General features: G+C 41.6%; 2 protein-coding genes across 2 annotated transcripts in view; one reads left to right on the forward strand and one right to left on the reverse strand.

Annotated features, from left to right (window-relative positions):
- Positions 1-331: 331 nt before the first annotated feature.
- Positions 332-2054, forward strand: Ct47c1 (cancer/testis antigen family 47 member C1; the record flags this gene model as incomplete). Its single annotated transcript, XM_046420948.1, has 3 exons — positions 332-874; positions 938-1145; positions 1978-2054. Coding segments are annotated over exons 1-3 (828 nt in total), but the record flags the coding sequence as incomplete, so codon positions are not given.
- Positions 2055-5984: 3930 nt separating this feature from the next.
- The window catches only part of Kiaa1210 (KIAA1210 ortholog), a 76696-nt gene continuing 62989 nt past the window's right edge, over positions 5985-19691 (reverse strand). Inside the window, exons 10-13 of the mRNA XM_046420894.2 lie at positions 13856-18157; positions 12719-12882; positions 9742-9847; positions 5985-8286 (exon numbers count right to left, since the gene is read on the reverse strand). Coding sequence (XP_046276850.1) covers positions 8093-8286; positions 9742-9847; positions 12719-12882; positions 13856-18157 — 4766 coding nt within the window. The 3' untranslated portion in view covers positions 5985-8092. The remainder of the gene's footprint in view (positions 8287-9741; positions 9848-12718; positions 12883-13855; positions 18158-19691) is intronic.

The raw sequence follows: 19691 nt of genomic DNA on the forward strand, positions 1-19691 counted from the left end.
AGGTAATACTGAATAGTCCTAGAACCTCAGAGCCTTGATCATTCATTGGATGTAGGGTATGTCAATCTTCACTTTTCAGCAAATGAGTTTAGAGCTTGTTATGAAGGGATGCAGTCCTTTATTGACCCTTTTGACCCTGCCCTATCTCCTGTCTCTCGGAAGTTTTCATTCCTAGTGGGGGTCTTCGGAGGCACAGCCTTAGTTGACAACTCCTGGAGCCTGAGATTGACCCCCTGCCCTTCGCATAGTGGGGCCTCCTTAGGCACCACCGTAGATTGTCCCCTCAGTGGGAGGCTCCTCCATGTTCCCCTCCCCTCAGACTCCACTACCAATGGCCTTCCCTCAAGGGCAGCCAGCTAGGCCTCCACCATCTTCACTGTCCTCATTGCCCCAGTCCGATTGCAGCCCAGTTGAGGTACCCACTGGTGTCATGTCTGCCACAGGGGATCGAGACCCAACCCAAGAGGGCCCAGTGGGAGAGTGGATGGGGGCTGCTGGAGTGGGTGAAGGGATAGACCTCGACTTGGGCCCAGATGGGGGCAACATGGCACCTGAGACCATGGAAGCCCAGGTGGCGGGTTCTGGGGGGATGGAGATCCTGGAGCCTGAGGGAGGCCTAGAGGAGGAAGAGGAAGCTCAGGGCCTAGTCCCGGCCAGAGCCCGGGAGGGCGGCGACGCTGAGGAAGACTCGGACATTGGGCCGGCAGAGGAGGAGGGAGGGGACCTGGAAGAGAGCCAGGACATCCTCGTGGACGCCCGTCAGTTCCCCATGGTTGGCTTCCGCTTCATGTTCCTGGATCTGGTCCACTCCCTTCTGCACCGCATCTACTACAACGACCACATCCTGATCCGCCCCTACCGTGGCCCTGTGGTGGTGTGATCCCGCTCGCCAATGGCGGATGTCTCAAGCGAGCTCCCGGTGCTGCACATACCCCAGAGGCTGAGAATGACGGCCCAATCTCGGGAGGTCCAAGGCGAGGGCCTTCGCTTGGGTCTAGGCCTGCCTGAGGTGGCCACCTCAGTCCTAGAGTTCCAGGAACCAACAGACAACGCAGAGGCAGCCCATGTTTCCGTGGAGCAGACAGAGGAAGTGGCAGAGGAGGAGCAGGCAGACGAGATGATAGATCAGGTCACAGAAATAAGGGGTGAGGAATGGGTGTAGGGGCAGCTGCATGGGTACTTGCTTGTGGCCAGTGGCAGCAAGTGGGGATGGTGTGCTGGCTGAGGGAAGTGGCGAGATCCCCGGGCCTTGGGTTAGGGAAGTGGTGGGTCCTGACCTCCTCCAAATTAAGGCTGAATGTGCCGGGTAGAAGCCCAATTCAAAGCAACCTTTGCAGTTTTGAAAAAAATGTGCTGTCCTTTACCAACCTGTATTTAATAAGAGTTGGGACTGTCAATGCGATTTGCCAGCGGACAGATGAATGTCAGGTGTTCAGGAGGGAGCTCGGGAGGAAATGGAAAGAACCCTGGAGGAAAAGAAATAGCAAAGGGTGCACCTCCTCTTTGGTTCACAGCATTTGAAAGTGAAAAAGGTCTTAGAAAGTTGAGCCTAAAAATGATTTGGGAGCACTTGGTAAAAAAGACAGGTTCTGGGGTTAAGGAAACAATTGGCTTCACTGCAGAATTTGTCTTTGAGACAAACAAGTATTCTCCCAACAAAGTTCTGACCAAAACATTGAAAATGCAAACTGACCCAATCACTCTGACCCTTTCTTCCCTAAAGGAGAAGTAATCAGCAGCATTAGGAGGGAGATTTCCTGGGAAGAGGGGAACATGTCACTGTGGAAAATATTAAGCAGCAAAAATATGAGGGCCATGGAAGGGTGATGTCAACCAGCAGGAAGGTGCCTGGCTATGTTTTCTTAGCTACTTCTTACTTCTCCTGAGGGGAGATGATTGGTGCTGCTGCTGGGTATGAATTGGGCTAGTTTTTCTATGAGTATCTGATTTCACTGTTTGTATTATTCTTCACCAAAGAAATAACTAAATATCAGTATGGTAACTGGAGTGAAGATGATGTAGACTTTGGAGGTGAAGAAGAGAAAGAACAAGAGGAAGAAAAAAAGATGGAAAATGAAAAACAAGAAGAACCTGAAAAGGACCCAGATCCACTGGATGGCAGCCCCAGAAAACCCAGGTATCTGTGTACAGCTTTGGGTATCACTCAACAGTTCTGGCCTTTATCTGCTACTGACAGTTTTATGTTTTTGGTTGATTTTTTTTTGATTCTTAGAAATTGAGAAAAAGTTTATTTAAGATCACATTACATTTGATTTAGCATACTTAGAATGTTACTAGAATACTCATATACCCCTAGTAGTATAAAATATACAATATTGTGATATATACTTCATAGCTACTCATCTGTTCTTGTGAGTCTTTCATCCTCTGGCAACTGCTACAGTGTGGGCTGGGCCAGGTACTAGTGGGGTCTTCATTACTTGGCCATTGAACTGAATTCTCCTGTACTAACTAGGAGGCAACACCTTATAGAATGTGACTACTAACAAATAGCAAAAGTTAGGAACTTCAAGTAGGACCACATTTAATGCTTAATACCTAAATATTTGTTTAGTTGTTAAGTTTTGTATTTTATGTTAGTCAAAAGGAAGAACCTTGGTCATAGAATGATTATTTATCACTGAGATGTTAATTAAGTCTTAAGCTATGTCTTGTCTTTGAGCATATTTAAATCATCAATGTTTTTTTTTTTCTTTTTTGCATTTCACAGCTGTGTATTTCACAATAGCTCATTTCTCATATGGTAGATGTGAAAACTAAGGATCTGGGAGGGTAAGGGTGTGCCATTTGTGGAAACAGCACAGGATTTTAAAGCTTGAGAGATTTATTTAAATGATAGAATGGACTTCAAGTAAAACAAACAACACACACACACACACACACACATACACACACCAAGAATGTCTGGTGTTCGGCAAGAGGGAGACAAGGTTGGTGTCATCACATAATTGAAGCCCTCAGTTGCATGAGCACCTTGATACCCAAGGGTTCGAGCTACTAGAGGAAAATGTGTTGTTCTTCTGTACTTGTTGAGATACAGCATAAATGCGGCAGGCAAATGTAGAGCCTATTTTCTTAGATATAGAAAGCAATTTATGTTGTATAATTGTTCTTTCATTTTATTCATAGTTGGAAAGAATAGAAAAGGATGAAGAAATAAGAAAGAATCTGATCTTCACTCTTTTTATGTGTTTGCTTTTCAGAAGCCCAAGGCAATTTTATCAATATTGGTTTCATTCCACAGATCATTACCCCAAAAGTGACATCCAATGATACCTGACTTTTCTATTTATTTATTACACTAATCTACTTATTTATTATGTTTTAATGGCATTTGTTCAAGAGAACAAATAGTTTGTTTTCAATGACTAACTTGAAATATAAGCATATTTTTAAAAAGATAACACTCAAATCTATGTTTTACCTCTTTATCTTCATTTGAAATGGATCACGTTCTACCACTTGGTAAACTTTATTTATAAAGTCTTTTATAGCAGCCTAAACAATTACAATGTCAAGTTTAAAAATGTTTTATGAGGAAAGAGATCGAGGTCAAACCTTTAGTTAAAACTATGTTAGTCATTATATTAGTCACTTAGCCATGTGTGGCCCTTGAGCATGTAAAATGTGATTAAGTCCTATTTAAGATGTACTGTGTGTGTAGAATAAATCTAACATAATTCTCCTATGTATACATATGAAAAAATCTGAGTGAATCTCACCATTGTATACACCCACAAAGATGGGGTCTTAATTAGATATAAGATATACCTCATACTTGTATAATTTTATCAAAATGCATTGTCTTGTATAACTAAGAAGAAACAATAAAAAAGAAAGATCACTTGACTCTTCAGAGTTTGTCCAAAGTGTTTTAGTAGTTCATGGATCCAGGTGATCATGGAGTAATGGGAACTCATAAGTGGGTACTAATGTTCTAAATTCATTTGAGCCTTGGAAACAAGGTTGTGATGGCTAAAATTCCCTCAAATGTTAATTCTCCTATTATAGAAGAGTAGCAAACAAAAAGGTGTAAAAGAGCATACAAAGAAAATAATTTATTCAAGATTTTTGCCCATATTGTTGATTTCATCTATCTCTCAATTCCAATTCATTTTCTTAATCTTAATAAAATATACTTCTTTCAAGCCCTCAAATAAAGATGTACTGTGTGAAAAACAATGTAAAATATCTCAGTAATAACTAATGATATATTGAGATGATAATATATTTGGTTAAACAAAATATGATATTAAAATTATTTTCATCAGTTTCTTTTAAATTTTTTAATGCAGCTACTAGAACATAGATCGAGTTATATGTCTTTTGGACAGAGCTGCTCTAGAGCATGGTTTTGAAGGAAACTTCTTAGTACTTTCCACCTCCTGCCCCCTTCGATGTCAGGCACTTTGTTAATTTATCCTTGTATTGATGGACATTTAGGTTTTTTCCTTCTTTTGGCTATAGTGAATAGTGCTGCTATAATAATTTGCTTACTAGTACTTGTGCAATATTTAAACATGGGTGTATCTACTCCCCTGCACTGGAAACTTCTGAATGATCAGGACTTTAAAGGGTTTTATTTATCTTCCTCTCCCAAAGCCCTAGATACTGAGTTTTCCACATAGTATTTGTTCAGTTAAAGTCTATTAATAAACTAAACTTAGAACATTCAAAAGCCCTTTTTATTGTCACCAGTGCTGATATTTTAAAGTGTACTATCATGTAGTATTCCTTATGGCTAGAATTACACAGTGAGACAGAGGCACAGGGCCTCTAACCATCATTACTTAATTTGAAAGGGCAGGCCAATAGATTGTTTTCCATATAGTGTTATTTGAGGGTCTTCAAACTGGTGTTTATGTTTCATAAGTTGTTAATATGGTATTTCTCTTAGACTTAGACAGGAAGGATGTATGTACTGAGTTCCATACTTTAGAGTCCCTACTTTAGCCCTCTACCAGCCATGACCCTACATATAGGTCCATGAGACTGTTGAGAACAAGGGTTATTTCCTTGCTAGGCCATGTTTCAGGTAGCTGGGACCTCTGAATAATTTCAAGTCTGCTGTCAGGTTCTGCATGCTCTTCTTGGAACTGTCCTTGGGAGGTTGACTATCCTATCAGGGTATCTGCTCCCAGACCTAAGGGGTGGCTGTTATGCCTGGAACAGAGCATGGAGCCTGGTCTTGGAGACAGGCCAGAACCAAGATCAGAGGAGCAGGGATGGGAAAGAGAACCATGGCAAGGAGGCGGGACTTTGGGGAGTCTGAAAATTCAAAAATCCAACCTAAATCTTCAGGTCATTATTAAGGCACACTTGTTATTTGTAGTATTAGTTTTTTTAAATGTACATTTGTACATTTGTAGTATTAGTTTTTTTTTAACATGGATCTGCAACTGAACTCTTAATCCAGTTAAATATCTAGTTGGTTAGGCTAAATATCTAATCTAAAACCCTTTTCCTTCCCTCATTCCATGCCACACCTTATTGCCTAAGTATAGTGGTCCCATGTTTCCAAAAATGCTGGTTCCAGGAACCCATCTTGCTGTAAGAGTTAGAACTAGTCCCTGAGCTAGGCTGAAGGACAACCACGAACAATCATGTCCCTTCCACTCATCTAGCTGCACCCCTCCACCCATCTCTCTCTTTGCTCCCCAGCTATTCATACACAAAACTTCTTCAATAGCAGTCCCTCCCAATACAAGTGCCCACCTGGAGCCACTGGCTTGGTCAGGCACAACTATGTAGAGACCCTTTATGTGTAGCACAAGGTCTTAAGGACACTTTACTCCTCTGACAAACTTCAGGTCTGAGTTGCCAGGATTCTATTTGACTTCCCTCCCCAAGTCACCAACAGACTGAGACAGACTACCAAATAGGTTTTGTTGAATTTATTTGGTTTGCACATATCAAAAAATCAAGAAAGCTAAAAGAAGCTGAAATCTTGCCAAAATGTGCTTTAGGCATTAGTAATTCTTAAACTCTTCATTTTAAAACAGAGCTTTGTTAACAGTGGAAAAGAAATTGTTAATGGAAAGTTCTCAGCGTGGGAGTAACCTAATAGAAGTCCACTGTCAGAAAAGTGGGAAGGAAGATATAACAGCTACTCTTCCAAGATTAGCTGGAAAAAGGGCTTCTACTTTAATAAAGTGTTCACTATGGGGATACAAAGGGAATAAATCAAGTCAACTGAAAATCTAGTATACCCAAAAAGGCTAAGCTACAATATCAGGAAAAAAAAGATATTTTATAGAGAAAATGCAAAATCTAGCATGTATTTGCACAGTGTCACATTATACCACCATCTGCAAAAACCAGCACCAAGTATCTAAATTAGCTCTGGCATCTCATTGCCTCTCTGGACAGTTTTGCACGAAGAAGCACCCCACTCAGAATGTAAAGTCACAGTTAAATTTCTAGGCCTATATTTCTGTTCAAGCAAAGTAGCCCCGGTGACAGAGGATGGTATGGTGATTGCTATCCTGAGAAGTTGTTTCTGAGTCTCTAGGAAAATGAGTTATGTTTACTTCGCAGGTATCTAAGGGAGTGCCCCCCAAATGTTTGATGGGCTTGGGGGTGGAACAAAGGGAAAGGACATGGAAAAGATTTAAGTGACTTCTAGTTCACCTGGATGAGGTTCTAGGGTGGCCTGCACCTTGGAAAGTGAGCCAATTGAGAAGCCAACTGGGGGTCAAGGTGCCCACATCTTTACTCCTGAGCCTGGGAGTTTAGTGGAGACCATGCCACCAGGATGGGAAGGGAGCAGTCAAAATGTACTAGGCTATTTCCCCCTCCCCTCACTGTGACCAACCCTCTCCTCCTGCTTCTTCCTCTCCCACTCTTGTCTTTTTGCATTTTCTCTTCCTCATGTTGGGGGTGAGCAGGTCACTGGGGAGGTTGGGGCTTTCTGACGTAGTAACTTGGGAGGTGCCTGTCTCTAGGAATGGAGAGTGGGGAGAGGCTGGTTTCATCATTTGTGGTTTCCTAGAAGCAGAAAGTTCATTTCTCTGTGGCTTTGTCATAGCAGTGTTGCTTTGGGCTAAATCCTCATGAAGCAGACTGCTAAGGGGAAGGGATTAAGGCTACATGGAGTTCTCCATTATAAGACTGGAGTCAGAGGAGACAGGAGCCCTCTAGTAGCCCCAGACATGCATCAAAGTAGTGAGGTGGTGAGCTCACCAAGTGCCTGATGGAAACAGCAGCTTTTGGCATCTGTAGAACATTGAATTTTGACAAGTACTTGGTGCTTAAGCACTAGGATATTATAATAGGAGGAACATTGACATTTCTGGGCAACTGGAGAAGGTCCCAATGGAGTTGGGATAAGAAGCCAAAAACCGATGAACTAACCATCTAGAGAAGTAGGATAACTTCCAAGAAGCATTGTGCTCATAGAGATGGGTACACATCTGCCAGGGCTGCCACAGATTGAGATGGGGCCTGTGCTCTGTGTTACTGTCACCCAAGTTGAAAGATTGATAAGTGCTGTGTTACTATCACCCAAGTTGAAAGCACTGGAGGCCCCCAGGGACATGTAGAAAGTGTTTCAAAGGGTAATGGGTTGATTAGAAGACTGGCCTTTGCAAAATTTTTCTTGGAGATGCAAAATTTTCACTTCCACCAACCAAGTAATTCAGCATTTATGTAGGCTCATAAAACCTAAAAACCAATCCCTGGGCCAAATCATCTCAATATTTATTTCCATTAGGATTGCTTTATTTGGTTGAGGAAAACAACCATCTTTTAATTGCTCTAACAAAGTGTTTATATTTTCTTCATTTGAAGGCATATTCTCCAAAGTTAAATATTTCACAATTCTACAGCAGTGCAAAGATGGTTCCATAGTTTTATAGAGGAGATGCTGGGTTTCTAGATGCTGGCAGTGACAGTACTGAAAGTTAGGCATTAATGGCATTTATTTCATTCAAAGAGTTAAAAGTTTTAATTCCCATTTCTAAGGCTCTTTTGCTTAATAAAAAATTGTCATAGTAAAGAAATCACTACACAGAATTACTACAGCTATTTGGCAATTATCATTTAAAATGCTGACGCTCCACCCAGGAGCTATTCATTGCGTGATCTCTACTATGTGGCTCCATGCTTTGGCTTTCTTCTTGGCCATAGAGAACCAAACAGGCTCATCTGGCTCCACAGGCTCAACAGGCTCCAGTGGCTGTTTGGGCCCAGCTGGAAGACTTGAAGATCGTTTAGTTTCTTTATCTATCGCAGACATGCGAAGTGTCTTCTGATCTTCAAAAGCAACTGGAACCACAGAAAATAAATCACAACCAGTAAGAAGTCCCAGAGATGTTGGTGTATTTTTATAACATGAAATAAAATGTTTCATGTTTTCAGATTTCCCCTGAGTCCCTTTCTCTTAGTACTTTCCTCCTCCTGCCCCCTTCGATGTCAGGCTTCTAAAAGTCAGTGCCATGACTTTGGAATGTCAAAGGAGTAAAATCGACATGTGGCCATAAGGGCTTGGCCATGGGAAGTCTTGAGAAGTAATTACTATGTTGTACTGCCAATCTTTGGGTAGTTATTATTGGCTTGTCTTACACTTTTGAACTGAGACCAGAAGGGAAACATATCTGATTGATTCTTTTAAAATTTCAAATCAGGTAGTGTTTTTTTGTTTTTGTTTTTTTTGCCAATTCACAATGTAGTATGAAATTAAATCACTGGTGTCTCAATAGCTCTATCCAATAAAAGTCAATATTAAACAATATTGTAGCAACCACCCCATCCTGGCCAAGCACACTACCTCCCTATTTTCCAGTTCCACACCCTCCCTCATCCTGCTCTATGACTGATTGACTCAGTGACTTCGACTCAACCAGTATTTCTCAATCTTGAATGCACATTAGAATCGCCTATGGCTCTTTTAAAAAATACCAGTGCCCATGTATTTGCTGAACCAACCTCATTGGATAAGCCAGGGCCATCTAATTTTTTTAAAACTCACCAGGTGATTCTAATGCTCAGGGAGAGTTGAAAATGACTTGACAGCAGTGTAGTGCCGATGAAGCAATGAACAGGTCAACTGTTGCTATTTCATGGCTAAATTAATGGGTTCCTGAATTCCTAGTCTAATTTCTTCATGAAGGGGATTAAGGGAGAAGGCAAAGACGGCATCATTTAAATCCATCCTCCCCTCATCCTACTCATGCTGGGAAAATCCCTCTGGCACACAACTCTTACTGATGAGATCACATTATTTTATCACATCACAGTGGTCTTTCAGCAGTTAAAATTTCCCCACTTCTCACATCCCTGCTGAGAATACAGAGGGATTAAACAGTTAAAAATGGTTCGATACCATTAGGCCTTCATAGTGGATTATTTTCAACAATTTTATGGGGGATATAGCAGGTGGAAAAACATCACTGTGCCATGAGCTGGAAAATGACTTGGTATTTTTCTCTTGCGTAACTTAGCCGCAAGAATGTTATTAGTGAGTGACAACAGTTTTGTGCCTCCACAGCTTCCTCAGTGAGATGAAAGGCTGGAAGAGCTTCTGAAAGTTATACACTGGACTTAATGTTAGTCATAAGAAATGAATTTTCCTAAAGTAAGTGAATATCTGTTATCTTCTTATAGAAGAGTCATGACTGTGATTTGGGGAATAAGAGACAGGTTAACTGAGCTTGCAATTGCAGAAATTTCACAACATTCTTCCAGAGCAGGTTTTTGTGAGATCAGGGGATGTGCTTTTACCTGATTTGGCAGGCTTAGGTGGCTTCGTTGGTGGCATCTTCTCCTGTATATGGACAGTAGAAGTCAAAATCTTTTTTACTTGGCTTTCATTTGCAGAGCCAGCTCCCTTTAATATAAAAATGAAAACAGAAAGCTTGTAAATCCTGACCAACCCCCCCCCCTCAGCAAATTGCTTATTCAGAAAATCATATGGGGCATTGTATTTTTGGGGGGGTAGGGGAACCAGGGATTAAACCAAGGGATGCTTAACCTTGACCACTGAGCCACATCCTCAGCCCTTTTTATGTTTTATTTAGAGATAGGGTCTCACTAAGTTGCTTAGGGTCCTGCTAAATTCTTGAGGCTGGCTTTGAACTTGAAATCCTCCTGCCTCAGCCTCCCAAGTTGGTGGGATTACAGGAATGCACCACTGAACCTAGCCATATAGAGCAAGTTCTATCCTGGGCACTACAAGTAGTTCAACAGGATAAAAGGGGGGGGGGGAGATTGACCATATAATATATATATATATATATATATATATATATATATATATATAGACATATAAGAAAAGAAATAGCACTGAACCTTTGGTTTAGAATGTATGGTGACAAAACCTAAGCTGGCTCATGTTTACCACCTTTCAGACCTGGAAGAAAAGGTTGTCTGATTATACAAATAGTGTAAACAGAATAACATGATAATTATTTACCTTGAAAACAACCTTTTCCCTGGCACTTAACAGCAAGCTAGCAGAATGTGATGGCTACAATGAATCTGATCAATTCATTAATTCATTGAAGTGAGTTCCATAGGATTTCTACTTTGCAAAACTTTCTGACATGACTAGAACATTCTTGCATTAGAAAGCGTTGGTGTAAGTCTTTTCTAAATTTTCAAATTAACCTCTCCACAATTGTTGGCACACTTTAATGACTTTATACATACTAGGATATTTCCCCCTGACAAAACCTTTCACCAAGGTGGACTTAACTTTTGTATGGTACTCCTCCCATATAAACACAAATGATAAGAAAATATCTTTAAGCAAAAAATTAGTTTTTCACATGATCCTTCAATAACTTTAGTAAGCCCTTAAACGCATAGGAATTGCTGGATGCTATGGTGCACACCTATAATATCAGTGACTCTGGAGGCTGAGGCAAGAGAATCGAAAATTTAAGGCCAGCCTCAGTGACTTAGTGAGAGCCAGTCTGAAATGTTTAAACTGAAAATAAAAAGGGCTGGGAATGTAGCTCAGTGGTAAAGTGCTTCTGGGTTCAATTTCCCAGAAAAAAAATGCATGGGACTTTAGATATATTTTGATATGTTAATTTGATATGATTTCTTGAGACCGCTTTGAGCAATTTTTATAAGGGAGGAAGGCTTCATTCTATCATCCTTGATCCACAGGTAGTACCATTAGCCTAGTTCATTGCATAATATTTTTTCAAGATTCAGGTAAGTACCACACCAAACCAAATTAACACCTAGAAATCCAAATGTTGAACACATTAAGGTGAATTGTTATCTACTGATATGGAAAGGTGCCCAGAAATGAAATGCTCAAGAAAAAGTAGACAGGCTGGGGTTGCAGTTCAGTGGTAGAGTGCTTGGTTTGCATGCATGAGGCACTGGGTTCAGTCCTCAGCAACATATAAAAATAAATAAATAAAATAAAGATATTGTGTCTATCTACAACTAAAAAAATATTTTATAAAAAAATAGTAAAGTAATCCCCCTTTATCCATGGCTTCACTTTCTATTGTTATAGTTACCTGTGGTCAACTGCAGTCCAAAAATATTAAATGGAAATTTTCAGAAATTTACAAATTTTAAATTGCTTGCTTTTTTTTCATTAACATGATAAAGGTTCAGGTCATCTCACTCCTACTGGGATGTACATTATCCCTTTACCTGGCTTATCTACACTGTATATGTTATCTGACTGTTAGTCACTCAGTACCCATTTTTTTAAACTTATTTTTTTTAGTTGTAGATGGATACAATACCTTTATTTTATTTATTTATTTATATGTGGTGCTGAGGATCAAACCCAGTGCCTCACATGTGCTAGGCAAGTGCTCTACCACTGAGCCACAACCCCAGCCCCTCAGCAGCCATCTTAATTATCAGATGAACTGTCAGGATATCACAGTGCTTGTGTTCAAGAAATCCTTATTTTACCTAATAATGGCCCCAACTTGCAAAGAGTAATGATGCTGGCAATTCAGATATACCAAGGAGAAATTGAAAACTGCTTCCTTTAAGTGTACAGGCAAAAATTCTTGACTTAATAAGGAAATAAAAAAATCATGCACTGAGGTTGCTTAGATCTATGGTAAGGATTTGACTTCCATCTGTGAAATTGTGAAGAAGAAATAAGAAATACATGCTATTTTTGATGTTGCTCCTCAAACTTCAAATATTAGGGCCACAGTGCATGAACAGTGCTTAGTTAAGATGAAAAAGGCACTAAATTATGGGGCTCAGTACTATATATGGTTTCAGGTATCTACCAGGGATCTTGTATCCCTGTAAAACTAAATACACTAGTCCCCCCCCAGTTAAGGGGGGAACTAGTGTATTTATAGTTTGATTCCCATTTATAAAAATACACATATGTATTTATAAGTATAAAATATGTATAAAGATAGACACTCAACTTTTACCCCAGTGGTTACCTTCATGTTTTTTGGTTGTTTTTTTTTTGTTGTTGTTGTTTTGTCTATTTACACTTATTTCTCAACCAATTTCATGGAATCATGCTCTAGAATATTTAGGACAGGATTTGATTTATTCATTACTTTTGGCAAACCCTTTAAGAGCATCAAGTAGGTCACATTTGTACAAGTCTTTTCCCCTGCAGAGTCCTCCTGTCTTGATAAATGCTCCCAAAGGGAGGGGGCCTGAATATCTGACAAAGTTCTCAGTGCAAACGTAATCAATGACTCCAGAAACCCTTTTGGAGTGTTTTCTGAGCTGCTTCACATCCTACCCCATATCTAGGATCCTTGGTCTCATCCTTGGCTCCAGTTCTACTTGTGGGTTTTAGCTCCATTTTAGGAACATAGGCCTGGGAGCCTCTCTGTCTCTGCTTTGTCCTGGTTATCCAAACTGCCTCTGTGATGGCACAGTCTGACTGGTGACAAGAAGACTTTCCTGAGAAAGAAATGAAAGGTATTAGAACTGAAGCAAGGCAGGCACAATAATGTCCCAAATGGGATTCGTGTTAATTACCAAATGAAATTAAACAGATGTCAAGTAGAAAAGGATTCCTTTCTTTTGTGCCCTCCATATAACCCGGCAAGGCAGGAGTCCCTTGGGTAGTTAAGAAGCTGTTCTTAAAAGTGAGCATACTGTCCCCTTACTGGATCCTTTCCTTCTTTTGTCCGTCTCGCTTCTCATCCCCAAATTGGGGCAGGACAATGGTCGTCAGGTGGGCTGGGAAAATTCCTAAGAGGCCATAGGCTTGGGTCATTGATATCATCCCTCCAACTCCAAAGAAAATCTTTGAATTTCCTGCTTGATAGTCCCTCATGCAAGTGTGTGGTTACATAGGTATGTATATACCAGACTATGTGTGGGTTGGAATGATGGTAGAAAGGTTTTGGGAGAGACTTGTGCTCACAAGATCACCTAGCTCTGGATTCTTAGACATTTCAGGTAAAGGAAGAAGCTGTGTAAATACAAATATTTACAGTAAACTACAATTTCAGGCTGAGAGTCTGAACATCATGCTATTCTTGAATTGGCTCTGAACAATGTACATGGTGGTTTGGAGGGGTATAATACATGTAAAAGTATTTTGAGAAAAGTTATAAGTCCATCCAAAAGTATGGTGTACAGAGGGTGGGGAGAGGGAGTGAAAAGGTGATCATGTGTCTATTATAAACGTGGGTAGATATCCAGACCAGTGCCCCCTTGGGAAGGGGAAGAGTCAAAATGAACTACCTCCAAGTCTATTCATCTAGATTGAGGCATTCCCCTACTCCTACATCCACAACACAGCCCTAGCAAAACAATAACCTAATAGGCAAGGCTAGAACAGACTTCAGACTCATTCAAGGCTTTGCTTTCCCATTCTTTCCTCCACATGGTACCTACTTGCCATCTGGAGAGATAAAAGTCTCACCTGGGGGTATGTAAACTGGTGGCCTCTTGAGCATGCTTTCCAATTTATTCCTGTTCTGTTGCTTCTCTGCAAAGTTAGCAATATCACTGAGGTCTTCTGGGGTACTCAGGAACACCTGTGGATTTCTTCTTCTCATGCGCAGTTCCTTGCCCACAGAGTGTGCAATTGGGCCCAAGCGCACTGAAGAAAATTGTGCCAAATTATCTCGTTTCTCATTCTTAAATTTCTGTGGAGAAGGGATTCTTCTCAGTCGGACTCCAAAAAGGTTTTCCACCTCAGCTTCACTGCTGGGTATGCTGGTATGGCCATCATTATGTCCAGTACCACTCTGAAGAACTTCCTCCTTAATGTAAGCACTCCCAGAAATGGGTGTTTTCCCAGGAAGAGTAATGTTGAACTTCCCAGGTTTGTTAGCAGAGACTGGGATGCTCTTAATGAAGTCTTCTGAAACTTGGCTGAATTTCTTGGTTTTCTTTGGAGAAACAGGGCATTTTGATAAGGACCAATTGCCTGGATTGTTCTCAAAAATGGTTCCCTCAGCAGCAACATTCTTGGAACTTGAGTGGGTCTGTTGCTGGTATCCAGGATTTCCATATTCCTGGAAAGGATTAACAGGAAAGGAGGCCTCTGCAGGACTGCTCCAATCTACAGGAACATTCCCTGAGCCTGGTGATAAAATTGGTGGCTGCTCAGATCCATCCAAAGTTTGGGAAGGGTGTCTGGAAGGCATATGCTCTTCAGAGATCCTCCACTCTTCTGGGGAGTCATCAGAAACTGAGGAGACTTCCTGCTGGTACTCAAACTTCCCCAGGACCTGGGAAAACTGTCTGGTAGGTACCTGCCCTTTAGAACTGCTCCACTTGCTAGGGACATTCTCTGAATATGAGAGACCTTCTTGTGGGCCTTCAGGCCTCCCCACTGACTGTAAAGGGTGCTTCATAGGTAGCTTCTTCAAAGAAGTGCCTCCCTCAGAGTCAGCATTCTCCCAATCTGAGAAAACGTGGTGTTCCATTTTAGGCCTCAGCAAAGATTTGAAAGGATGACTTAGCGAGAGAGGATCTGCATACATGCCCCCATGAACAGAAGCACTCTCTGAGAAGATCTGCTGTGCCATAAACTTCACAAATGACTGGGAAGGTCTGGGAAGCAGTGGTTTCTTAGAAAAATCTTCTTCACCAGCAGGATTCTCTAGATGTGAGGACATTTCCTGAATTTTAGACCTCACTGAGAACTGGGTGGGATACTCAGGAGGCAATGCCCTCCCAGAATTACCTTCCTCAACAGTAGCACCCTCAAAACTTGGGGACCCTTTCTGGACTATGTGCTTCATAACAGAACGGGAATGAGGGTTGGAAAGCAGCACGTCTCTAGTACTGCCTCCCTCAATGGTAACACTTTCTGGACTTGTAGAGGCTTGTTGCTCAATTTGAGGGTTCCCCCATGGCTGGTAAGTATATCTGGGAGGTATTGGACAGCTCCGTTCTATAGAAGTGCTCACTGAACCTGAGGAGATTTCTTGCTTGACTGCTGGTCTCTTCTGGGACTGTAAGTGATGTCCAGGAGGTCTCAATTCCATTGAACCACTCCCTTCAGCTGCAGAGTTCTCTGGACCTGCAGAGGTTTGTTGCTCAAGTTTAGAGCTCACCCATGACTGGAAAGGGTTTCTTGGCATTGGCTCCAGAGAACCACTCCATTGTGCAGAAGCACTTGCTGAACCCATGGAGACTGGTTGCTTCATTACTGGTCTCATCGGGGGCTGAGGAGATATTTTGGGAATTGGTGGAGCTTTAGGGATGCCCCACTGGGTATCAGAGCTCTCTGAATTTGCAGAGGCTGGCTTAAATGCAGAGAACAGCCCCGACTGCAAAGGGTGTCTGGGAGACACTGACTCTGTAGAAACGTTCCCTTCAACCTGAGGGTTCTCTGCACATGCAGAGACATTTTCCTGAAATGTAGGGTTCATCCATGGTTGGAAGGTGTGTCTGGCAGACACTGGCTCCTCAGGATTGGCCCATTGTGAAGAAATGTTCACTGAGTCTACAGTCATCTGTGGGTGGAAATGAGGCCTCATCAAATGTTTTCCAGGGGGCAGGTCCATGAATATGCCCTTTTCAACAGCAGTGTCTTCTGAGAACATTTGCTGGACTTGAGGATTTGTTATGGACTGGGGAGAATACTTGGGGTACAGTGGTTCCACAGAAGTAATACCTTCTGAACCTGAGAACATGTTTTGTTGAACTTTAGGGTTTATCAAGGGCTTGGAAAGAAGTATAGTAGGCCCTTCAATAGCTTTGCTCTCTGGAAATGAGGAAGTTTGCTGCCCCATTGGAGGGTTCAGCCATGTCTGGAAAGGGTGTGTGGGAGGCCTTAGATCCACAGAAATGCTCCCCTCCACAGCAGTACTCCTCGGACTTGCAGAGACCTGTTGTTGGATTAGGGGTCTCCTCATGGACTGAGAATGAAGTTTTGGAGGCAGTGTCTCCATAGAAACCTCTCCCACAACTGCAGCACTGTCTGCACCCAAAGATAATTGTTTCTCAACTTTTGGTCTCACTGAGGGTTGGGAAGAATACCTGGGCAGCACCTCCATAGAAATAACTTCTTCCCTAGTTGTAATATCTGAATGTAAGGGGAGTTTTTGCTCAACTAGAGACCTCTTTAGTCGCTTAGAAGCCATTCTGGGAGGCAGTGGATCCATAAAAATGCCCCACTCAACTGCACTGTTCTCTGGACCTGTGGGACCTTTTGGCCCAAATTTAGGGCTCACCCATGGCTGGAAAGGACAGCTGGGAGATACTGGCTCCAAAGAACTGCTATATCCTGCAGAAAGGTTCACTGAACTTGAGAACACTTGTTGCTGAACTATCTGAGGAGGGTGCCTGGGGGGCATCTGTTTGACCAAAACTTTCCACTCTTTAGGAGTGTTCTTCGAAACTGAAGACACTTCTCTTTGGTCTTGTGGCTTCCCCAAGGCCTGGTCAGAGTTTCTGAGAGATACATCTTCCTCCAAGCTGCTCCAATCATCAGCACTGTTGCATTTTTCGGCATAACTATTTGATTCTGTGGAGAATTCTGTATCTTCAGGTTCCTGTAAAACCAGCTTCTCCTGAGACCTGGAGGCGGCAGCAAATCTTTTTGATTCTGAGAAGACTGCTTCAAGCTTTCGCAAGGATCTTGAGAAGCGAATGGTGGCCATTTCCTCAGGACCTCTCCCCTCCTCAAGAATACTATCTGTTTCTGAGGAGGCATCTTCAGGTTGAGGCTTTCCCAAGAACTTGTGAGAATATTCAGGACCCTGATTCTGTTCCAAACCACTCATTTCAACGAAACTTTCTGATTCTGGGAAGCCTTCTTGTTCGCCTTCAAGCTTCTGTGGGGACTGGAAGGAATGTTCAGGAGCCCGCTGCTCCTGAACACTCCCCTCCTCTGAAGCACTATTTGAATCTGAGGACACTTCTTCATCTTCAGGCTTCTCCAAAGACTGGGAAAGGCTTCTGGGAGATAGCCTCTCTGTGGAAAGGCTTCCCTCTGCTACTATATTTGCCACACCTGGAATAATGACTGTAAAGCCCTGGAGAATATTTCCAGGAGACTTTTCTTTGCAGATAGTTGGGACACCCTGGGCTAACTCCATTTTGGACTGGGAATTTTGCAAACCATGGCTGGAAGCTTCTTCTTCCCCTGACTGGACATGTGAAGGATCCCTAAGCACCTGAGCCTCTACTGCCACTGAAAGAATGTCCTCTTCTTGGGCTTTAGAAAGTCTTCCTACCATTGGTAAAAGAGAAGCTCTGCCATCTGGCTTCTTGGCTCCACAGGCCCCATTTTCATGGTAGAGTGGTGGACCACTCACCATGGATTCTACCATGTCTTTAGGTATGGGTTGTGGTGCTGATGCTTTTTTGGCTTTAACTTCTAGGCCAACATTCTTCTTTACCATGTCACCTTTATCTGAAAGCAACTCCTGAGAAGTAGTACTTTCTGCCTGTGGAGTTGTGAACTGCTCCATGGTTTGCTTCTCGAAGGTTAAGTGCCGGAAAGGGCAATCACTGGCAGTCTTCTCCAAATGTGAATAATCATATCTATCACCCAGGATATGCAGTTGACAAGATGGTAGAAGGCATCCTGTTCGCCCATACTCATTTGTTCCCGAAATACTTGAACGTTTCCTTCTACGTCTTCTTCCATATGCTGCCAACATTGGGTAGCCCATGCTCCCAGTAGGATCTGTGTTTGAAGCCTGTTCGGCTATCTTCTGATCATAAATCTCAGTTTTATTGCTCGGGTCCTGGTTCAAGGTCCCTGCACCAAATAGAAATTAGAAAAGGAGAAATGTGTATGCTTTAGACTTCCTAAAACAGGAAATGCTCTATCCTAGCCCAGTTGGTACCTATTTGCTACTGAATTTGCTAGCATGAAGAAGCACTGTTCAAAAGACAAAGAATAAATGGGTCACAATTAACTTTCTGTGGTTGAAAATGGTTTCAATCAAAGGGAAATTTCAATTGCATGGACTGATTCCAGGGTTAGCTCATCATCATTTAATAATCGTCTGGTCCACCATTAGGTGCACATAAAAAGAGGCAAATTTTGAACTTGTAACAATGATTATCTTTGAAGAAACTGATGGGGGCAGGGGGAAGGGAAATTTTACTTTCTCTTTAGTATTTTTATTTTCTAATATTTATCTGAACTGCTTGAAATTCCAAATTATGTCCATTTATGCTTTATTTTTTTTAGAAAGGTATCATCAGAAATTATCTGAGAGGTAAGAATTTTGCCCAGTTTTCTTCTATTTTCTCCTTTCTTATGTTAAAATAATTCTATGTGATATACATGCACAGCAAATGTTTGAATACATGAAAAGCAATACTTGCAACATTTTAATAATTCAATTGGTCCACAGGCTTCAAGTTAAGCACAAGGTAGCAGTTATACAAATTGCTCCTCTCCTTTCTTAAGGAATTCCTTTTTCTAAGAAACTCGGTTTGATCCCCTGGTGGCAGGGCCCCTTGCTGCCTATCCTTCCTCATAATCCACTGCTTCCCTAGTTCAATCTTGTGTTTTTTTATACAGCATACTGCACTGAAAATAGCGGGTTGTGCTCCAAAACACTTCTATCACATGGAACACCAAACAAAATGTCTGCCCCTGTAGGTATTGACTCAGTTCTGTCCTCTTTTTGTAAAAAATCTGAAAAAAAAATTACTTCCTTTTCTCAGATCTCCCTTCCTCCCTCTATCCATTTTTTTTCCTTTCTGGATTGATTTTGTGGTTTGGTTTGTTTTCATGGGAAAATATGATTGAGGATATCCTGTCTTTGAACCCATGTGTGAATCTTTTTTGTAGCAAAAACATTAAATAACTGTTCAACTTAATTTGTGGAACAGGAATTTTGTTTTATCAAATATTGCTTGAAATTAGCTGGCCATTAGCTGCAGCCAATATCCACATTCACATACCCATGAACACACAGAGAGTTTTACTCTGGAGGTATCCATTGGTTGGGAATTTGACAGGTCTTGACTGCCAAGGACATCTGCCTGCAGCTGTACAAGCCCTCTTTGTCCATGGATATGGGAACTGCTTTTGCTATTAACACAAAACCTTTTCTCTGTACTGAAAGGGAACGGCAACTTAAAAAATTATTTCAGGCCAATTCTGGGGATTTATTTTGTTGTTGTTGTTGTTGGTTTTCTTTTTCTTTCTTTCTTTTTTTGTACCAGGGATTGAACCCAGAGGCACTTAACCACTGAGCCACATCCCCAGCCCTTTTTTAAAAAAAATATTTTATGTTTTATTTGTAGATGGACATAATATCTTCATTTTATTTTTA

The sequence above is a fragment of the Marmota monax genome, unplaced genomic scaffold (genome assembly GCF_021218885.2).
Source record: "Marmota monax isolate L192 unplaced genomic scaffold, Marmota_monax_Labrador192_F-V1.1 WCK01_AAM20220418_F8-fsc00155, whole genome shotgun sequence".
Taxonomy (NCBI): Eukaryota; Metazoa; Chordata; class Mammalia; order Rodentia; family Sciuridae; genus Marmota; species Marmota monax.